Here is a 21,577-nt window from a genome sequence, read left to right on the forward strand (position 1 = left end):
AGAGAGTCTTCAAGTATATAGAACTCCTCCCCCCTGATGATTAGAGGTAGGCTCCAGTGGGACATGCAACTTTTGAGACCCAATATTTACTATTGCTTGCAATCTAAAGAATGACATGGGGGCTAGTTGTTCTTGTAAGAACTTTGCAACCCACGATAACTCGACCATTGGTGAAACATAGATTCTTTAGAAGATGGGAAGGAGATTGTGTAGCTCATTGTAAAGAGGAGTAAAAAGAACATAACAATAAAAAAGAATGTCACAAGTACACAAATCAAATGAATGGTGATTAACACCTTTAAATAATGTGGCCATTTTTTTGACCCGTTTTAATATAATTACTTTTTTCCCTCAAAATATTAATTTTAAAAAAATATAAAATATATACATATATATTACACAAATATATATTTACACACATATACATATATTTACACACGCACACATATGACACATATGCTAAGAGAGAGCTTTCTCAGGCCTTCACATTTATGTAATGTATTCAACATAGATATATAATTGATCTTCTTCATCAAAAGATGTGCACTTTTCTCTTGAGTAAGCTTTACATGATGTAGTTTAACTTTGTTATTTTCTACTTAAGCAATATGGTGAAGATCTTCAATCCAAAATAGCTAAAAGCTAACAATATGTGAGGATTTTTAAATAAAATATAAAAATTTGGCCCTTAAAAATAAAGCTAAGAAAATTTTACCTATATAAGTTATCTTTAAGTTATAAGAATTTAGTTCATCCTTTGTGATGGAATGATTTAATAATGGAAGTCTTGATAATGATTTAATGACTTGGATCTTTTCTTGGATCTTGGCATTAAGCTCTTTGTAAATCCATTGGGCATCTTCTAACTCTAAATTTACGTTTTATTTCTACTCTCTTTAGCTTCTCATTGACCCTTAAAGGTATCACTAGCTAAAGTCAAGTTTGAGAGCATTTTTGCATGAATGTGCCAATATGTACCAAGTATGGACACATTAACTCACCAAAACTACATATAATATATATATATATATATATATATATATATATGTAAAATTTATATAGTATATATAGTATATATATATATATATATATGAATTTATATATTAATTTTAAATGTGTGCCATGTGTAATGCCAACGGTCATGCATTACACGTGGCATGCCATGTGTATTGCTCAAACTCGTGCAATACATGTGGCAATGACGCGACATGCCACATGTATTACGTGAGCCCGCGCAATACACGTGGCACCTACCAGCATGGCAGATGCCCCTTAAATGGCTCTCTCTCCCTCTCTCCCTCATTATCACGCAGCCCCCCTTGAGCGCCCTAAACACATAAGTTTATAGTTGCTATATGGGTTGGATGTAGGAGAAAAGAAGGTCAAGAAGTCGGCCACCGAGTAGCAACCCAAGGATAAGGGCAAGAAGCCGACCAGAGATCAGTAAGTGTACTCAACATCTATTTTGTTTTAGCACAAGTTTATTATTTGAACATTGGGAATAAAATGTCAAAATGCAAACTTCAATTCAGAAGTGGTGGACCCTCTCCAGTGTCTCAACTCCAACATTAACCACCTCCATCTCACACTTTTGGGAAAGAGAAAACATAGGTATGATCTCTCCTCCGTGCCAGCTACTCTTCCCATTTGCGGTTTAATAGTTTATAAAAAACTTATATATTATGGTGTCCTAGGAATCTTGCACTAGTGCAACAATTCATGGGATCATTGACGAGGATGGGAACCATGGATGGTTATGATAGCTTTGGAGACCTGCGCTTGGTGTGGGCAGATTTTCCTTCAAATCTTGCTTTCTCTAAGTCAGAGCATATAATTCCCCAATGGAATGTGTTTAGGGAGGTGCTTGTGGAGTCAACCTTTGTACTTGCATCAAAGTTTCTTACATGCAACGGCACTATGGTTTGTACTCTACGTACAACGCACTTGGGGATTACATTGCGAGAGGTAAAAAGTCACAATCTGACATCGCGTAGGACTTTGTTCATGCGCCTCCTGCAATACATGTATCTCATGTGAGAAGATGGATGAGAAGAGGTGAGTGAAAGAGTGGATTGTTCTGGATGAGAAGAGGTGAGTGAAAGAGTGGATTGTTCTCATTTTATATTTTAAGTGAACCACCATGAATTCCCTAATGTAGTTACATATGTGTGCACATAGGTCTCTATTTTGGTCATCGCCATCTTTATGCACCCTCATCACACTACATCTAGTTGACTGAAGTAGGACAAAAGGGGAGGTAAGGTAGCTTCTGCTAATTATCCAGGTTTTGAAGTGGATGATGATGCCTTCATAGAACCTAAACCGTGAGAGGGAATCCACCCATACATGTTGGATGCATACAGGAATCCCATTCAATATGTTGCTAAGCATAGTAAGGCTTTTACAAGGTAAGACTAGAGCTTCGTCTGTGGAATTCACTTCATTACAATTTGTTTCAAGTAGTATAATCGTTCTATATTTGTTGTCTCTTATATTGTTTCTCGTTCATATATATATGTAAATGAAAGAAGCATGTATGGCAGGTGGTTACTCGGGATGCTCAACAATCAAGGGGATGCAGTTCTAGATTGCTTTGGTGGAACTAGGACCCTTGCTAGAGCATGTAAGAGACTATATCGGCATTACATCAACATGGGCTGGGACGAGGTGTGCTTTAGTTCTTGTATACGACCTCTTTTACACGTTCCCAATGACTTAGGGCAACAGTATTTCAAGGGAGACATTAGTGATTATGCTCGACAGGAGCAATAGAGGGACGTGGGACCTCACTCCACACTTTCACCACCACATTTCTCCACCCATCCCATTACCCATGAGCCCAACAAGGTTGAGTGCCTTATCATGGCCACCCAGTGTTCCATTGGAGGCCCCATATTGACTTGTTATGTCACATATGTCCACTATGGTTCCTCATATGATGCCCTCATCATGGGCACAACGCCCTGAACTAAGGAGGCCGCTATTCCCACCTGCACCGTTTGGTAGAGATCCCCATATGCAACCACCTTACTTCCATCATCAGCCGACGCGCCCTCTTTGATGTAATCCACCTGAACTAAGGAGGCTGCTATTCCCACCTGCACCATTTGGTAGAGATCCCCATATGCAACCACCTTACTTCCATCATCAGCCGACGCGCCCTCTTTGATGTAATCCATCTTGTGTAATGACAAAAATGATTGATTTTCACAATATTTTAATGCAATTTTATACACTTGGTGCTATGACATTGTAGTTGAAGTATGAGATTTTAGATAATTGAGTTAACAATAGAGAGATGGATCAAGATGGAGAGGGAGATAGATATATTGAGTGAGAGGGAGATTATGCTGTTATCTTTGTATGCCGTAAGTCATGTGCATAGACATTCAATATTTTTATATGCTTTCAAAAGTTATTTTTATATTATGTTTCTGAAACCTTATACATAGAATAGAGTTTGTCATGTTCCACTACTCTTATTTGAGGGATACATCCTACCGCACCCACCCCTTATTTCTTCATGTTGTCATAGGCTGGGCATACACTCTATTTTCATGGCTTCATCCACCAATCCCTCTAATAATACAACATTTTGCAAGTGTCTTAACTAAAGCTCTTACATCTTTCATGCACCTCAAAGAAAAAGAACCAAGATCATATGCCCTTTTGGAGGCATGGACAACAACGTCTGAAGTGCAAGAGCTCTACAAGAAGCTTACAACAGAGAAGGTGGTAGACCTTAAAGAAAAAAACATGCTAGAGGTGAAAGCGGCAACAACCATTGGGATGTGGAGAGCCTTTGGCATCATAAAAGAGGCAAAAGAGTCTCCTCTTCGAGGAGAAGTTGCCACCTTCATTGCAAATTTGGGGTAGTCGGAGTAGTCAAAGATGATAGTTGAGGCCTAATAGTATTATAAGGTCCTACATGTTTACATGTATTGTTTCTTGTGTTTAATATCTCATCGATGTTTGTCATAATATGCTCGAGTCTTGTAATTTTGCTTTGAAATATAATGGAAGTTTCATCTTTCTATGGTGTCTTTGTAAAAAAGTAGCAATGAAATTGTAGTAAATTAAGAGAGAGAGAAAGAGAGAGAGAGAGAGAGAGAGAGAGAGAGAAAGATGATCGTTGAGTCCCAATAGTATTACAAGGTCTCAAATGCTTTCTTGTATTGTTGCTTGTGCTCAACATCTCGTAGGTGGTGGTCATAATATGGAAAAGACTTGTAATTTTCTTTGGAATATATTGGAAGTCTCATCTTTCTATGGTATCTTTTTAAAAAAGCATGCTATGAAATTGTAGTAAATTGAGAGAAGAGAGGAAGAGAGAGAGAGAGAGAGAGAGAGAGAGAGAGTAGAGAGAGAAACTGCTCGCCTTAAAACCAAAATCAATGTGTTTAAGTTGAAGGAAAGTTATTGAAGGAAGTTTGCCAACTTGCATACTTGGACTTGCTTAAATGTGTTCAACTAAAAGGAACTACTTAAGCTTTTGCACCTTTTCTTAAAACATAGGAATTTATTGAAGGAAGTTTTAGAGAAGAGAGGAAGAGAGAGAGAGAGAGAGAGAGAGAGAGAGAGAGAGAGAGAGAGAGAGAGAGAGAGAGAGAGAGAGAGAGAGAGAGAGAGAGAACCGCTCACCTTAAAACCAAAATCAATGTGTTCAACTTGAAGGAAAGTTATTGAAAGAAGTTTTCCAACTTGCATACTTGGACTTGGTTAAATGTGTTCAACTAGAAGGAAAGACTTAAGCTTTTGCACCACTTCTTAAAACATAGGAAGAAACATAAAAACAATTACCTACCTATACATGATAAATGTTTTCAATCAAAATTTTAATAAAATGTTATGGATTTCTAAGATCTAAAACTAAATATTTTTCTATTAACAAATCTAGATATACTCTTTAAAATATTTTGCTATTAAAAAATCTAGCTATACTCTTTAAAATATCACGTTATGTTATGCACAATTACTCCTTTGTAACCTAATTCCCATTTTGGAGCATGTAATTTCTTAACCCTTTGTTTATTGGGGATACCTAACTTGACCCTTGGAAGCATACATGGATACATGCATAACAATGTGCTTTTTTAATGAGGGATATTTGTAAATGTGATAGGAAATAAACACCACAAGATCTAGTTTATATGAAGCATCATTGTCTATTTTGATGAGGACTATTTGTAAATGTGATAGGAAATAAACGCTACAAGATCTAGTTTATGTGAAGCATCATTGTCTATTTTGATGAGGACTACAAGATCTAGTTCATGTGAAGCATCACTGTCTATTTCTTTACCTTTGGAAATGTGTCACTTTTAAGACCACATGAGAGGGTACATGGGTCTTCACAACAACTTTTTCAAATGAATACAATCGTCGCTTTCTAAAAAGACTACATCAAAAAATGCTATAAAGATTTTTTTAAAGGAAATTATTACTTTAAAAAAGTGCTCTTGAGATGTAAGACCTATGCTTATCACATTGAAGGAAAACAATTTTCCTTTTGTATATAAAGGAATAGTAATAGCATCAACCCATTACTTATTTGACAAGTGTGAGCATAAATACAAGTTATTTGACAAGTATGAACATAAATACAAGTTAGTGATATCTTGTATACTCAAAGGTTACAAACCTCAACAACTTGTGTGTGAGATATAAATATCAATTATTGATGCATCAAATGGGAAGCCATGAAAGCAACCTTTTTATTTTCACCGAAGATAGGGCTTTTCAAATGTTAATTAAATTTGTATATTGTGGGTCATGCCATATGCATATATTATGGAAAGCAAAATGCACCATTTGATTTATAAGAATTACTTAGATTTTAAATCGATTACAATTATAGAAAAGCCAACGTAATAAACATTCTCATCTATTAAATCTCATATTCAATACATGTCATGACTTGCATCATAACCCAAAAAATGCATGATAGATTGATTTGCAAAATTCGTTAAGCTTTACTTGTTGTAGGCTCCAAGGAATACAAACTTAAATAATGTTTTATGAATAATGCATTTGAGTTGAAAGAGTTTAGATTATAATGAAAGTAGGTTCCTTTTGATAAAGTCAATGGAATCTCTTAAGTTTATCATTATTCATGTTTGGAGTTATCAACTATAGATTTAATCCTTGTTCACTTACATCCATTTGAATGAAGTCATTGACCATGTCCTTGACAAAAAACAATAATGCCAAAAACATAACATATAATTTTGTGTAATGAGTTTCTACTTGTTTATTATGGCTTCTTATCACCATTTTTTGTACATATGTGATGTAAGCTTATATATCTAGTTTAGACTAGTTTAATTACTTACTCATTAAAATTATTGCCTAGATGATGGGTTACATTCATCATAGCTTAAGCTTTTAAAAAAATGTGGAAGTGAAGGACAAGGTCCATAATTTTAAAAAAAAAACACAAACTCTTCATACAAGATTATAAAGACCCTTTAGATCTTAGATAATTCATTAAAAATCTTGAATTATAAAACTACTGATAGATCTTAGAGACAATTCATTAAAATTCTTGACTTGTAAACTACTAATAGTGTAACTCATGTTTACTATGATCTATGATGGAACCAAAGTAGTGCAAAGACTTGAACAAATGATCTCTTGATAACAATTTTTGTACTAGTTTGCCAACACTTCCCACAAGTGCAGAGAGAGAGAGAGAGAGAGAGAGAGAGAGAGAGAGAGAGAGAGAGAGAGAGAGAGAGAGAGAGAGAGAGAGAGAGAGGTTTAATTAGTTTGTTGGTCTTGGTGCGCTAGGTTGGCTTGTAATGAGTTTCTTGGGAGTCTTGGTGCACTTCACTAGGTTCGCTTATTTTTCTAGCCTTGAAGTTTGTTGGTTGTTTGGTCATGGTGTACTAGGTTGGCTTGTTTTTCTAGTATTTTTGCCTTCTATGCTATTATGGCTTGAAGCTCCTTTGGTGATTTGAGGGTATCCATGTATTGTTAAAAAGCTATCATACTTGGTGGTGTTCTTTGACAAAGTAGCTCTCTACTAAAAGATCTCCTAATTCAAGATGGCAGACGAAGGAGTATGTAATGTGTACCACACATTAGAGTATGAAATCTAATCTTTGGTCTATCAACCATGGCTCTATAATTTTTTTCCCATTTTCTTAGAGTTTGAGAGCAAAGATGTCAAGTTTTCAATAAAAGGTTCTCGTTGGTGTTACACATGGGTGGGAGATGTTCAGAAATGTGGTGCCAAAGAGCACAAGGAAAATATGGAGTGAGTGTGAGAAGCCACATCACCAAGTGAGAATTTCCCTTGTGCCAAAGAGCACAAGGAAAATATGAAGTGAGTGTGAGAAGCCACATCACCAAGTGAGAATTATCCCACATGCAAGAGAAAGGCCATGTTGTACTCTCCTCATATAAAAGGAGGACATTTCAAGCATTGGAATACAAGCACAACATCTCAAGTCTTTTTATGAGTACAAGTTTTTATCTTGTAACCTAAGTGAACTTGAGTCTAAACTTAATTAGCACACACTCATCACAATGAGTCTCTTTCATTTTTATCCACCTTAGATTAATATGTCATTAGAGTAGATTAGTGTTATGATTAGGTAAATATCATTAGAGTAGATTAGTGTTATGATTAGTGTAGGATTAGTTGATCTTTAGGTAAATGTCTTGTCATTAGGAGAGCTCGATCCATAATTTCAACATGGTATCAGAGCGAGGTTCAGCTCTCTTAGCTTAGGTCCAGTTCTCTATTAGATTAGTTTTTTTGTTTCGTTAGTAAGTAATTAGAGAACGTGATTAGGTCATAATTAGGTTATTTTTTTCACTTCTTCTATTAGGGCTTCCTCTGCACAAGTAGATTAGGGTTGTCCAGACTCTATGCAACATTAGAGGTTTCTTTTATCATTCAATTAAGAGCCTCAAAATTGAAGCAAAAAATTTTGGTGTTATTGGGCTTATATTATTGTCGGCACAAGAGAAAAAGCCTATTTTGTGGCTCCTGTTAGCCATAAGTGAGAATCGCAAACAGCAATAGCACACCTAAAGTAGTGGTGTGCAAAAAGATAAGGCACATCAAACAACTGCCCCTATAGTGTGCAAAGTGAAGGAGTCCCTTTAGCATCTCAAGTATTGAGAGCTTCAGAGAGAAGCGTATCAGCGCAAGCAGCTCAAGTAACATTATCAAACAAAGGCAGTACGATAGCACAAGAAAGAGAAATATTCGGGAGCCTGTCAAAGTGACGTGCGCAGCATTGTAAGAAGCACCACGAGAGCAGCATTGCTAGTAGCATCACCGGTTGGTGGCCTGCCCCATCAGTATACCCACAAGCACCCAACTCTAGAGTGCTGCAAAAACAACAGACTCTAGAGCTCAGTCCAACCAGGCAGTCCAAAAGCAACTACTAAAGCAAAAGCGTTGCAACACAAACTCATCATAATCAGGAAAGCAAAGTAGAGAAGAAAGACTAGCTAAAAGCCGTTGTTTTGCAAACCAACAAGAAGAAAAGCGCAACCAACAGATAAGCAAAGCGTATGCAAGGCAATTTTGTGATCTGCAGAGCAGAACCAGTGAGATCACAGCAGCGCACCACTGAGAAGAGTGACCTTCATGCGGTGGTGGTGACCTGCGAAGAGAAATATTTCCATAAAATCTTCTTGATTCGATAATTGAATCTTTAATCTTAACAAGGGTACACACAAGCATGTGAGCATGAAAAGTGGCATATATCTCTCATCATTTTTATTCCAAGAGTAAGAGACTGCAACCCAAATGCAATGATAGGCGATAATGGAGGTAGTGAATACCAAATACTGATGAAATAGCCCTGCTTTGTTGAAGGTATGGGTTTCCTTGGGGGTGCTATGTGTGTGTATATACGTGTGCACACCCACATGTAGAGAGGCTTAGTACCTAGTTGTATTAATTAAGTGACCAACTAATTGAAACAACTGCATTGAGTTTGTCTAAACATTACATAATGTCTCAACCCTTTGTATTGTGAGGAGGTTTGTTTCTTTTAACCCCAGCGGACATAGTACCCATGGGACCCCCCTTATCCCACAAAGCAGGGGCAAGCTTCAAGGGTGAGGCATCAATCGGGGTAGCCAGCAGGGTTCGAACCCATGACCTGGGTTTTGACAGCGAAGCACCTTAACAACTGAGCTACAGCCTGATGATACTCAAAGGTTTTTCATGACTATGGTAGATAGCCAGGTTAATGCTTAGGTAGAAGGGTAGGAATAAAATAAAAATGGAGGATATAATTTATAAACTGTCCGGCTACGTATACAACAATCCACCTTTTACAAATATAATTATAAGTATATTCCCCCCAAAAAAAGAAAAGAAATGGAGGTTATAATATAACTATTTCTAAAAAAGAAATGGTGGAGCCTAGGCTTTAGATAATAAGCACGCAAAATGATTTCTTGCACTAAATAATACTATTAACTCTTATAGCTTGTACTTTTGCTTTGTGGAAGGTAGAGTTGGTGTTCTTATTTGGAAACAAATAAAAAAGGATAATCTGCGATTCTCGTAGTTGGGCAGGAGTCAGGACTGCCATGTGGCAAGGGCCGTACGAAGGCGTACATGCTAGGGCCCGTAAGACATGTGGGCCAATGGGCATTAAATTTCTCCATGATAGCTATGCTTTTGACCACATTTTGATGGGTCCCCGACGCCCACATCTGGATCATCCATTTGGAAGACTGGACGGTTCAGATCATCCACGCTTTGCCTCGCTTATGGCTCATATATTATAATATATATTCAATATCTACTTGAATCGGAAAAGGTGCTGTCGCATCGCGCGGACCTCAAAGTCAAATGCAAAGTGTTTAATTACAATGGAAAAGTCGCGTGTAAATTGGAAATTTGCATGCATCGGAAAAGGTGCTGTCGCATCGCGCGGACCTCAAAGTCAAATGTAAAGTGTTTAATTACAATGGAAAAGTCCGCCACGCCGCGTGTAAAATGGATTATGCGATATTTTTGCCAAATGGGAATTATTATGGCCCCTGCTTCCTCGCAGGCTGTCGCAGCTAAGTGCCGCGCGTTGGCTCTACATTGGACGGCTGCGCATTCGTGTGAGCAATCCGACGTGTCTTAAGGTTTGCTGAGCTGGCAGGACGCATTTGTCAAGACCGCCTAGAACTTTCCACGTGTGTGAGGCTTGGAAACTTGGTATGGCAGATTCCGTCTGAATCGAACGGCGGACAACATATCCACATCAAACATCTATCTCAGCCGTCGCCGAGATTCTAGCGGGCCCGCCTCGGATCTAGGTCTGGAGGCGACGATCAACGCACATGACTCCCATCAGCTTTTTTTCTTAATTTAATTTAACTCTATCTACTTCTTTTTTAAAATCTATCATTTTAAATCTGCTTTTCCGGTGTCATGCTGCTTAAATTATTTTATTTGAATTAAATATTAATACTTGTGAAACCAAGTACTCTTCGTTCTTTTTCCACAACTACTTTATAAAATATATTTATTTCCCATTTTCTTTTCTCTCTCTGCTCTCTGCTCTCTCTTCCTCTCTCTCTCTCTCTCTTTGTTTTGCTGCACCTTCAATCGCCATAGCCCTCACCGTAGAGCCATATTCATCGTCATCGCGCTCGTCATGGCTAGGAAGCGTCGCTCTCTCCTGCTTGATGGTAAGCTCGCAGTTGCGATCTGCTCTCGCGGCGATGACGCTCTCTCTTGAAAGCTTAGCTTTCCTGCTTCTTGTTCCATTCTTTTAACCAGCCCCTTCTTTGCATCTATGGATCGAAGCCGCGAAGGAAGCAGGCGCGGAAGCTTGAGCGGAGCTCCAACGTCTGCTCCAAGAAGACCCCGTTCCAGCGGCTTCAAGGAGCTCTCAGGTTTTCTCCCGGATCCACTCTCCGCAATGAAGTTCCGGCAGAGCTTTATCCTATATCCATTGCTGCAGAAGTACTGGCAGGACTCGCATTACATCGTTATCAAAACGTTTCTGCACGTTATTGTGGCGGATATCAATCTTGCAAAAGAACAAGATTGGTCGATTCTTGCAGCTATGGCGTGGGAATGAGCGTAGGCGCTGTAGCTTCTTTGTTAGGGGGCGCTGCAGCTTCTTTTTCTGGTTGGATATGTTCTCCGAGTGTCTGGTTAGTGTCGAAGAACAAGATTCTTCCTTGAAAGGGCAAGGACAATATTGTCTCTCTCCATATTTTGAGCCTTGCTACGGCGGAGAATAAATGGGTACAACAAGAATTGGCCTTTCTTGCAGCTATGGAGATGCTTGGTAGGGGTCTGAGAGAAGCGCCGCATTTTCTTTTACTATAAAGATAGTTTTTCTCTGTGGTTGAACAATAAGCAGCTCAAGGTTTTGTGGCTATGGAGGTTATGGTTAGGGCTAGGATTTTAACAGAGGGGAGGGAACGGTTAAGAGGGGGGCCGCTTGCTTTCATTTTTTCTGCTTTTGCTCTCTTTACCTTTTAACGGTTTTGGCTCTCTCTTGTCTGCGCTGAAACCGGGGTCTTCGATTTTGATGCAGCTGTGGATGAAGATGAGGCTATGGAGGACGTGCGCAGTGCTAGGCTAAGGGAAAGGCCCAGGAAAGAGAGTAGCAGCAGCAACATGTTCTCTGCGTCTCGCAACAAGAGAACGCGGCACGCATCGCGCGAATTCCAACCCCCCTCCCGCACAGAGGAGATGGACGAAATCGCCGAAGACAGTGAAATAGGTGCCTCTGCAGATGATGATGACCCCATTCCTCCTGCTATTCTCTCAAGAAGAGCTGGGAAATTGAGATTCCAAGGAAAGGTCTGTATCCTACTCGCTCATTCTCTGATTCCTATCTCTCCTCATGCCATAGCTTGTACAGTTCAAGCCTTGAAATTGAATTGCAGATAGCATCAGATGAGGGCAACACTGTTAAAATCCCGGCAGTGCCTCGGAAAGCCCGAACAGGTTTGCCCTTAAGCCCAGCTTTCCACAGTTTGCGGTTCTTGTCTGTTTCTATTTATTGTGGTTTTTTGAATGCACACATGGCTTCACCCTGTAGCTGTTACAAAGAGACCCCATGAAACTACCCATGGAGACGGCTTCAGGCAGCATTCTTTTTCTTTAGCTCCTTTGCCTTCAATTCCCATCGCCTCTTTTTCCACACCCTCGGGTGCTGCATTGAAGCCTGCGAAACAAGTGGTATGCCATTACTTTTTCTGTAGATTGTTTTGCAATGCCTCTGCCTCAGATTTGCAAGCATGCCCTGAAAGAGCACTTATTTCTTTGTTTTGGCCAAAGCAGAAACCCAATGGCACAAAGCTTCAAGCTTCCAAACTAGCCAAGGTATATTTGAAGTCTACAGAGCAAATCATTAGAGCTCTGCCATGCCTAAGTTATCCTCAAGCAATGTTGCCAATGGCAATGCCAATTTGCTAGGTATGTGTGATATATTGATTTTTGCTTGCCAGGTTTCAACATCAAGCTCCATATCAGAGCAAGAGGTGGAAGTGGCAGAAGCTTTATTCGATCTGGCAAGGATGGTCTCCAACTTGGGGAGCCCCCTCTCCAATGACCGTTTCGAGATGAAGACAGAAAATGCTGAACCAGATCTCTCAGTACAGGTCTCCTCACCAGCTATCAGCCCCATGCTAGCTCAAGCTTGCATCCCCACCACACCAACCTCTAATTCTCCAGTCTCATCTCCTGTTCCTGGTTCTGTGGCCACTTCTGTGCCAGTCTCTTGTGATCCATTAGCACCAGCAGCTGAAGGTAGTCCAGCATTTGCATGCATGCATTCTAAATCAGATTGGTAACCTTGCGAGTTAGCTTTATGAATAACAGAGTTTTTCCCCCCTTTTTTTGGCAGCTCCTAATAGGAATCGCCCTTGTGTTAAACTAAAGATTGAGGACAGGACATTGATTCAATACCAACCAAGGAATGATGCTGGAGGTTCAATTTTGGAGCATAAGGCGGTTGCTGATCATACCGGGCAAACTACTGGACCATATAGGGTTCAAGTGAAAGCAGAGGTCAACAAGACAGAATCAAATGGAAGTACATCAATAGGGCACGGATCTCTTCACAACTCAGCAGCTATAGTGGCACCTTTGCCAGTGTCTGGCGAATCCATGCAGGCGGCCGATACTAATGCTTTGGTTACTGGGAACAAAAAGTCTGTTCTTGCTGAGATACCCCTTGATAACATTGTGGGCTCTGGTTTGCCATTAGAGAGCAACACTACACTTTCCACTGTCTCTCCTGGGCCAAATCAAGGAAGTACAAATGAGTGCAAGCCTTTCGATGCTTGCAATCCACTGGCAATGCATGAGCAGGGAAGAATGTGAGTGCTGTTTCAGATTTTTTTAAAGATTATGGTCTTGGTTGAATAACCCCCACTTTTATTAAACTGTTTCGGGTTTGTTGACAGAGAAACTTCTCATCATTGCAAGTATGAGATTGATCTGATGGTAGGGGTTTTGTCTTACTTTCATTTGGGTGCACCACTGCAGATGTTTTTGCCCCTTTCTTTTTGGTTTTCAAAAGTGCTTAACTGCTTGTTGGCTTGATGAGCAGGCAACTCCGAAATCATCAGTGAGTGGCACAAGTGAAAGGACGGGCAACAGCTTGGAGTCAATTGGCTTACAGGTTAATGAAAAGATGCAGGTTGGCAGACTATGCTGAATTTCATCTGTTTTCCCTCATGGACAAGCTTTGTGGACATTCTTGAGAGAAGTTGCTTTTTTCATTCTTGGACATGGCCCAAGGTCTTCCCATAGTCACCGCTTCTTTCACGGCCCGTAGTTGCATTTCACTGCAACCGTAGGTGCTTTTTTCAGCTCGTAGGCGAGGCTGCCGAGGGAGCACCTAGTGGGAGTTTGAACACAGGACCTCCCAGTCCCAAGACAAACACTTCACCACTTGAGCTACCATCTCATTGGCGAGAGAAATTGCTTCTTATGTAGTCGAGGCCTGAGTATTGGTCTAAGTAGCAGTAATTCAAATTGATTTGCCTTATGCAGGATTCAGCTAGTGGTTCAAGTTTACAGGAGGAGAAGAATGACATGGGCCACCTTGTGGGCAATGATAATGTAAATGTAGAAGGAAAAGCTAGCGGAATGGAAAAAATGGTAGATAAATTTCATGCAAGGCTTCAAAAGAAGGAAGTCAAAGAAAAAATGAGGGAAAATGAAAGGGAGAAGCAGAGTGCCGAGGTTTTGAAGCAGGCACCTTCAGGTGCTTTGACCTATGTGAAGCCTGATCCAATACAACAACGGGCTATTGATGTGTCTGGTAAGTGATCCAAAACCTTTATACGGTTTGAAATGTGTGAGGCTAGGCCGCCTTCTTCCTTTCCGTGTCTTGACTTGTGACAAACATGACAGCTTTGTCTCTGTTTATCTCAGGGGGGATACCAGGGTGGCCAGGGACCCTTCCTTCCTTGGAGTAAGTTTCAGTCAATTTTTTCTGAAGATTATTTATGCTTCTTGTGATGTTTTTGAAGTGGGCTGATGAGCCACTAGCTTTTTTGTAAACAGATACTATTCCCCTGCAGCAGCCGCCGCAGCTGCAGCTGCTTGGCCTGCAGCTGGAGCGCTTGTGGGAGCCGCTTCTATAGAAGGAAAGGGTCATTCAGCTTTACAGGTTGGAGTACATCTGTACTCTTTTGTTGAGAAGAGGGGGGAGGAGGGCAGGGGAAGGTTATCTCTTAGTTGTTTACGATAGAGATTGTGGATTTTTGACATGGTATGTGCAATTGTAGGTGCCATCCTTTTTGCTCCCTGGTGCTGGGCCACTGTGTAAGAGGTGTGCTACCCATATATATATTGCACATTTCATTGATACTCAGCAGCAAATGCAACGGCACTCCCTCTGGGCTGCGCCTAATGGGAGTACTGCAGCAGAGAGTCTTTATTCTATGAAGCCCTACAGTGGCAACCTTCTTCTTCCTCCTGATACTGTCTTTGGGAGCGATGTAAGTGGATTGACAGGTTTGTCTGGAAGTAACTCTACTGGCAATAAGAGTTCAAGTTTAGTATCAGGTCCTCAAAATGATAAAGGCCTCATCACCAACAATGCACAAGATTCAAAAGAGAAGGTACCATCCTTCTATGTAGATGCAGTTGCCAGGAAAGGAGCTTCACAACCATCCCAGGCAGGCTATCAGGAGCAAACCTTGCCACTGCAGGTTGTTCTCAACCCTTTTAATGAAGAGCATGCTTCATTTCTCTCATTTCTAATGCTTGAAAATTTGCACTTTGATAACTTGCCTAAGAGAAACTTGCTGTAACAGGCTGGATTCGGACCAGTATTTGGCTATCCTATCTGTGCATCTTCAATAGGTAGTAGCGTAAGTGCTAAGGCAGGAGGAAACAACACTTTGATTAGTGGCAGTTTGGTAGCAGGGAGTGCTGCAGTTGTTGCGTCATGCTCTGAACCTGCTGCTGCTTCAGCAAGTGGTTCCTTCAATACAGATTCTGTAAATGCAGTTTCTGCCCAGGTGCAATATTTGCAAGCAATTATTCAGAAGACTGGATTCCCCTTTTCTTTTCCCACTCCTACCACAGGCACGGGTCACATCACTCAGCAGCAGGTTGGTTTTTCTATGTCTGTTTCTGGTCTGTTGTAAGAGTGTATATAGAAGCTCTAGCCATACAGCTTTATGATCAATTTCTCCTGGTATTTTACAGGCGACACAATTCTTTGGTAACCCCTTCTACAACCACCCTTTGGCACACCATCCTTCACAGTCACAGACAGGTCCTACAGCAAGGAGAACAATTTCTAAAACATGTCCTCTGCAGAATCAGAGTGCGAACGGTGTTCGTGTTAGCCACTCTGAATCTCAACAGCAACAGCAGCTGTCCTCGGCTTCATCATCTCAATCTCATCAGCGTGTTGCTTCACAGCAATTGCAGCATTTTGGAGATAAGGAAGGGAACATGGGCGGAGAGACTGTTTCTTCAGCAGAGAGTAAACTTCCAGCATTCCAAAAACACATGCACAGTCAGGGGATTTCCAATATGCAAGCATCAAACCTCAGCTCTTCCTCTCCTGTGTGTACTGCAGGGGTGCCAGTCTTGCCTGTGCAGATTGCTTTAGGAGATGCAAAACAAGTTGGCAATGCCAAGGTGTCAAATCAGCAGCAACAATCATCCAGACAAGTGCAAGCTCACCAGCAAACAACGGGCCCCTCACATCAATTCATTTCACATCATCACTCCAGCAATTCTGCATTACCTGTGCGTGTTAAGAGCATAGATTTTCAGCCATCACAAGCTTCATCTAGCATGTCTACAAAAGCTGTGAGCAAAAACTTGGTAGGTCCAGGTCCATTGGGTTTGGCACCTGTTGCAGCTGTCATGGCAACACAAGGTCATGTTGTCTTGCGGACAATTCCCGACACTGAACGGTCCCACCTACAAGCACTTCAGGAGCAGGATCAGCAGCAGAACTACAATAAGTTTATGGCAAAAATGGGTAATTCTGTGGTGGTGGAAAAGGTGCCGTCAAACTTGGAAGAGAGCAGAATATCCAGTGGTCTCGAGACCATAGATGACAAGAGGACACCAGTAAAGTGGGCAGTAGCTGCAGCTGCCCGGTCAAAAATGGATTCAGGAACTGGAAGCAATACACTAGGCAGCTCATCTATTAAGAGTGGGTTACTGGCAGCTCACATGCAGCAGAGCTTTTCAGGAGCATCTCTTAACTTTATGGCTTCACCTGAAGGAAATGTAAGCTCCAGACAGGTTGGGCCTGTTCCTGTAGGATGCATCTCTGCTACTGCACCATCTCCAAAGCCAGCCATGGGACGAGGGAAAGCTGTGTCAAATATGACAACCACAGTTAATGAATGTACATCATTGAACAAGCTACCCACGTCAAGTGTACCTTTCCATGGACAGGGTGTGAGTGGCAGTAGCCAAAGCACATCATTGAACAAGCTACCCACATCAAGCGTACCTTTCCATGGACAGGGTGTGAGTGGTAGTAGCCAAAGTACAAGACAGGGACAAGCTGCTAGTCCACATTCATCTCAAACAAAACCTTCTTCTAGAATGCAAGTTGGAACAACAGGTGTATCTACAGCACCTAGTTCATTTCTTCCAGGTACATATTCTGGTGCCGCCATTGCTAAACATCAAGGGCATCCTGCCAGAAGTCAGCAAGCTGCAGTGAGTTCTATGCAGTCAAGGCTCCCTCCCACTATGTCTGGCTCCTCTAGTAGCAGTGCAGCTGTTAAGAACATTCCACCAGGTAAAAGTTCCTTCAATCTGTCACAGAAGCAGGCTACTGCTACACCAGCTACTCCAGCTAAGAGGCCTGGTTCTGTTCTTACACAATCATCTGCACAAATGCTTGGTCCTACATCGATTATTACCGTAAGCATGGGACATTCTCAATCTGGTGCAGAGCCAGCAGTGGCACTGCATTACCATCAACCATCAGGGACAAATCAAATAGGTCAAGTAGGGCTCCATAAACAGTCGATACAACCACAACTACGAATGAAGCAGCACCTCTATTCACAGCAGCAGTTTTACCAACAGCAACAGCAACAGCCAACACAGTCTCAACACTCTGCGCCGCCTTCTATGCAGCAGCAGGCTGCACAGCATCATGTTATTTCAGCTGCGAACCACACTTTGCAACAGCATGCTGATTCTCAGAAGCAGCATGCTGGTAAACATGAGGTCTCGTCTTCTCATCAGAATCCGTTTTTGCTTTCTTCTTTTGCAGTGTCATCAAGTGGTGCATTTCCTCACACTTCTTCAACTACATCAATAGGGACTGGTTCTGGTGGAAGATCCATGATTTCTGATGGAGATTTAAATCAGGTGACAAGTCCAAAATTGACTGCTTCTATGAAGCCACCTAGACATACTAGTGGTCCTTCGTCTGGAAGCAGCAACTCAAGCTCAGGATTCTCACAGGTAGCAGCAGTTGGAGGTGATGAGGGGTGCTTACAACCACCATGCACCACAGGCAGCTATTTACGTTACTTGCATTCAGCTGCATTCTCAAGCTCAGCAGCAACAGCAGGAAAAACTCGTGTGGCGTCATTTATCCACTCTCAAAGTGTTCTGACGACTAGCACAAAAGGTCAACCAACTGGAGGGGGTGTGAGGGAAGATGGTGCCTTGCTTCAAAGTGGCAGTGATAAGACAAGCTCTGCACCTCAAGCTCTCCAGACAAGTGGCAACTCACATAGCACAATTCCTGGTGAAGCAAACAATTTACAGAATGCTGTCTCTCAGCTTAGCACAGATGCAAAGACTGCATTACTTGCAGCCCCTGTGGTAATGCATGGATTACCTGGCCTGCAGCTAGCCACTACTCCTTGCCAAGCAAATCAAACCCCAATGGCAACAACAACAAGCATCATAGCAGACAGCGTTTCACGTGGGCCAGCTATGCCAGTGGGACATAATTCTGCAAGTGCTTAAACTCAGAAGTAAACGGATCCTTGTAGTTTGTCATAATGCAGCACAAATAGCAAATTTAATTGATTATTTCTAGGCAGGGAAATGACTTTATGACTGCTGATGGACGAGATAAAAAGTGAAAGTTTTGGTTTCACCTTGTGGTTTAAAGAGCGACACAAATTGGTCTTATATGCAAGGAAGCGAGCTCGTCTACTTATACGAGGACTTCAGTATGGGTAGCCTGTGTTTTGGGAAAATTTGTCCAAATAGTTGGTGAGGTTTGGGCTCAGAAAAAGTGACGATCATCTCTTCTCTTCTCTATATTATCTTAAGGAATAGTTTCTTCTCTATATTATCTTAAGGAATAGTTTCACAAAGCTACCATGTGACAAGAATTTGGAGGTTAGGGAAAGTATGAGGAGGTTTGGGTAGAATTTGAATTTGGAGTCTCAAAAGATGTGCGAAGCACGGGTTGCCCACTAGTCTGCTTTAAGGAGAGATTTGACAGGTGCATCCAGAGAAGAAGATTTGGCTCACGAGGTGAGTCTGGAATTTGGAAAAGCAAATTAATTGTGCATAATAACTCCCTTGTGCTGACTTTTAATGCTGGTTACTGCTTTGTAGTCTTGTGTTTTGTCTTGCCTCAACTTGAAATGACTTGACTGTCTACTTGCAGGGTGTAGCAGAGCTTCAACCTTTTGAACCTGGTTGTGAAAGGGAGGGTGATGCTGCATTACCACAGGGTCTTTAGTCTGTGGTTTTAGGTGGCTTTGAAAGGGGTCAAAGTGGTGGACACATCTTTCGTATAGGATGCCTTATGCTGTTTCTCTGCTGATTCAATTGTCGATGCATTTTGTCGGCAGCTGGTGAGTGGGGCCATGTCATGAAAGAAGACATCTCCAGCAGATAGAGCATGTGCATCCTTTGAAGTGAAGGCTTGTTCTACATATTTGAGGTGTAAAATTTTGGGAAGGCGACTAGGGAGGGGAATGCAGTGTTTGGAGCTTGAATGAGGGTGCTTGTTTCTCAAGTGACTTGCTGGCTGCATTTATGTCAAGCTTAATGCCTGCTATGATTCGTGTCCCTCTAGGGGTGTACAGATTTTTGCCTTTCTGATCTACGAAGCCTTTCAAGGATATAAAACCATCTACACATGTAAGGGCCTGTTCACACGCGGATTTGGCTGGGATTTAGTTGGGTTTCTTAAGTTCACGCAGGAATCTCAAAACTTGAGACCATGCAACTGCAGAGTCCGTTGGAAGCCCTTGAATCAATGCCAAGCTGCCACAAACATTGGAGGGGAGGGAATCTCAATTTTGGCCACAAAAGCAGTTCCAGGGTTGCCCAACCACTTGGCAACTGGTTGGAAACCAGGCTGCCGTGTGAACAGGCCCTGAGATGACTCACTGTGTTACAGTGTTCTTGTTATTCATTTCTTCACTGGTGGGGCAGGCTTTGACCAGAAAGTCGTGTGAACAGGCCCTAAGATGCTTTGACCAGAAAGTTGCAGTACAGCTCTTACGTACCTAAAAATAGGTCATGGGTTCGACACACAGTGTAGACATAATACAGTTCTGTAACAAAAAAAAGAAAGAAGAGAAAAACAAAAAGGGGTACAAGTCCCGAGTTCGATATCACATTGGCAGTGTTTATTTTTGAAGGTTGCAGAGCCCTTCTAAGGGCAATTTGACCTGCTAAAGAAGTATGAAAAAGAAGTATGAAAAAGAATCAAGTATTGCTCTTGAAGTGCTATTAAAAAAAATTGCCCTTCACATGGAAGGGTGAAAAAAATTGAACCTTGCACATGAAGGGCATGTAGGTATTAGTTTGTTGCTTCTTTAGATACACATTACACATTAATTAGTTCTTTTTTTGAAGACATTCGTTGATAGCTTATTGAGAAAACTGATGAAGCTTTATAGCAGAACCATGGTGATCAAGAAAAACAAACTTCATAAGCAAAGAGATTGTAATACAGTGGGTCAATGGATATATTGTTACCATAATGGGTCAATGACAACAATTTCATTTCATTTGTAAATGTTTTACGAAGGAACTTGAAAGATAACCTTTATATGCTGGCCGTCTTTTGAAGGGCAAAGAAAAAAATATGGCTTCACATTGAAAGACAAATTTGAAAGAGGCCTTCTTAAGAAAAAGCATACTCTACTTGCAAAAATAAACAATGCACATTGGCAAAAAGACGATTGTGTCACATAGCTTTCACACCATATGGTTCTCTTTGACTTCTTGTGGTACATTTCACGAATGATTCCATGGTGTTATTTGTACCCCGTACCCTCTTGTTTGCTTTCAACATTTTTGCATCTTGTATTCCTTTCAACACCTAGGACAGGTGACTTATACAATCCCAACAAGCTACTACGTATGTATCCCATGCTCATACTCTGTAGTAATCCACACAAGTTTGCTTAGGTCCTTTCGATGTGCATCATTGGCTTTCTAAAAGCCACACTATTGCACTTTAGAAAACTAAGAACACCGTTATAATCCATAACTTTAGTATTGGTGGTTATGATAATCCTATCTTAAAATGATCAGCCTTCATGTTACTAGTATATGTCACATGGAATCAATAACTTTCCATGATTGTGTTGCATTTAGCAACTCTTGTACTCCTTTCTAGAAATGATGTGTAATTTTACCATTTATGCCTACCTAGGCAATCTTGTCACATAAGCACATACAGATATCTAAGTAAGGTAACTTATTATGAAAAGAGCAAATTCCTTATGGTGGCATGATAATCCACATCACTACCAATCAATAAGGCATGTTGCTGAAAAAAGACTATAGTTATGTTGGGCCAAGAGGGACCGAATAGTGTATATGCATGGGAACCAAAGGGATGCGGGCAGGACCAAGTGTTTGTGGACAAGCTCTCATCTCATTAGTTTATTAATCGCTTTCAAAACTAGGGCAAGAGCAAGTGTTTGTGGAAAAGCTGTCACCTCATTAGTTTATTAATCGCTTTCAAAACTAGGGCAAGAGCAAGTGTTTGTGGAAAAGCTGTCACCTCATTAGTTTATTAATTGCTCCCAAAACTAGGATAGGGTTAGTTTCTTTGTGCTTGTGGAAGCGAGTAGGGGCCCACAAATGAGTAAAAAAAAAGAAAATCAATTAATTAATGAGAGGAAGAGGGAGACTATTAAATCGGTCCCA

The 21,577-nt window shown here is 41.1% G+C and overlaps 1 protein-coding gene across 3 annotated transcripts; it reads left to right on the top strand.

Moving 5' to 3' along the window:
• Positions 1–10,528: 10,528 nt before the first annotated feature.
• Positions 10,529–20,290, top strand: LOC147603439 (uncharacterized). 3 transcript variants are annotated; one of them, XM_086796589.1, is made up of 17 exons: positions 10,529–10,659; positions 10,778–10,866; positions 11,520–11,788; positions 11,875–11,935; positions 12,030–12,169; positions 12,272–12,313; positions 12,439–12,739; positions 12,837–13,311; positions 13,399–13,438; positions 13,545–13,634; positions 13,991–14,261; positions 14,375–14,414; positions 14,507–14,612; positions 14,731–15,156; positions 15,262–15,561; positions 15,659–18,934; positions 19,071–20,290. In XM_086796589.1, the coding sequence occupies exons 3-16, from the start codon at positions 11,540–11,542 to the stop codon at positions 18,413–18,415; spliced, it is 5,298 nt and encodes a 1,765-aa protein (XP_086652715.1). In that variant the 5' UTR covers positions 10,529–10,659; positions 10,778–10,866; positions 11,520–11,539; the 3' UTR covers positions 18,416–18,934; positions 19,071–20,290. The 3 variants fall into 3 exon arrangements, with proteins under 3 accessions (XP_086652715.1, XP_086652716.1, XP_086652714.1); XM_086796590.1 differs by having other exon boundaries at positions 10,636–10,866; positions 15,659–17,662; positions 17,757–18,934; positions 19,071–20,106; XM_086796588.1 differs by having other exon boundaries at positions 10,636–10,866.
• The last annotated feature ends 1,287 nt before the right edge of the window (positions 20,291–21,577 follow it).

The sequence above is a fragment of the Cibotium barometz genome, chromosome 64 (assembly GCF_041138505.1).
Source record: "Cibotium barometz isolate CiBa-2024 chromosome 64, ASM4113850v1, whole genome shotgun sequence".
Lineage (NCBI taxonomy): Eukaryota > Viridiplantae > Streptophyta > Polypodiopsida > Cyatheales > Cibotiaceae > Cibotium > Cibotium barometz.

What these genes read in the sequence shown, in the direction of transcription:
- LOC147603439 (XM_086796588.1), top strand. Translation starts at nt 10,767, where the DNA reads ATGGATCGAAGCCGCGAAGGAAGCAGGCGCGGAAGCTTGAGCGGAGCT. An exon ending in CGGCTTCAAGGAGCTCTCAG is followed by an intron (nt 10,867 to 11,519) that starts GTTTTCTCCCGG and finishes ATTTTGATGCAG; the next exon opens with CTGTGGATGAAGATGAGGCT. An exon ending in TGAAGCCTGCGAAACAAGTG is followed by an intron (nt 12,170 to 12,271) that starts GTATGCCATTAC and finishes TGGCCAAAGCAG; the next exon opens with AAACCCAATGGCACAAAGCT.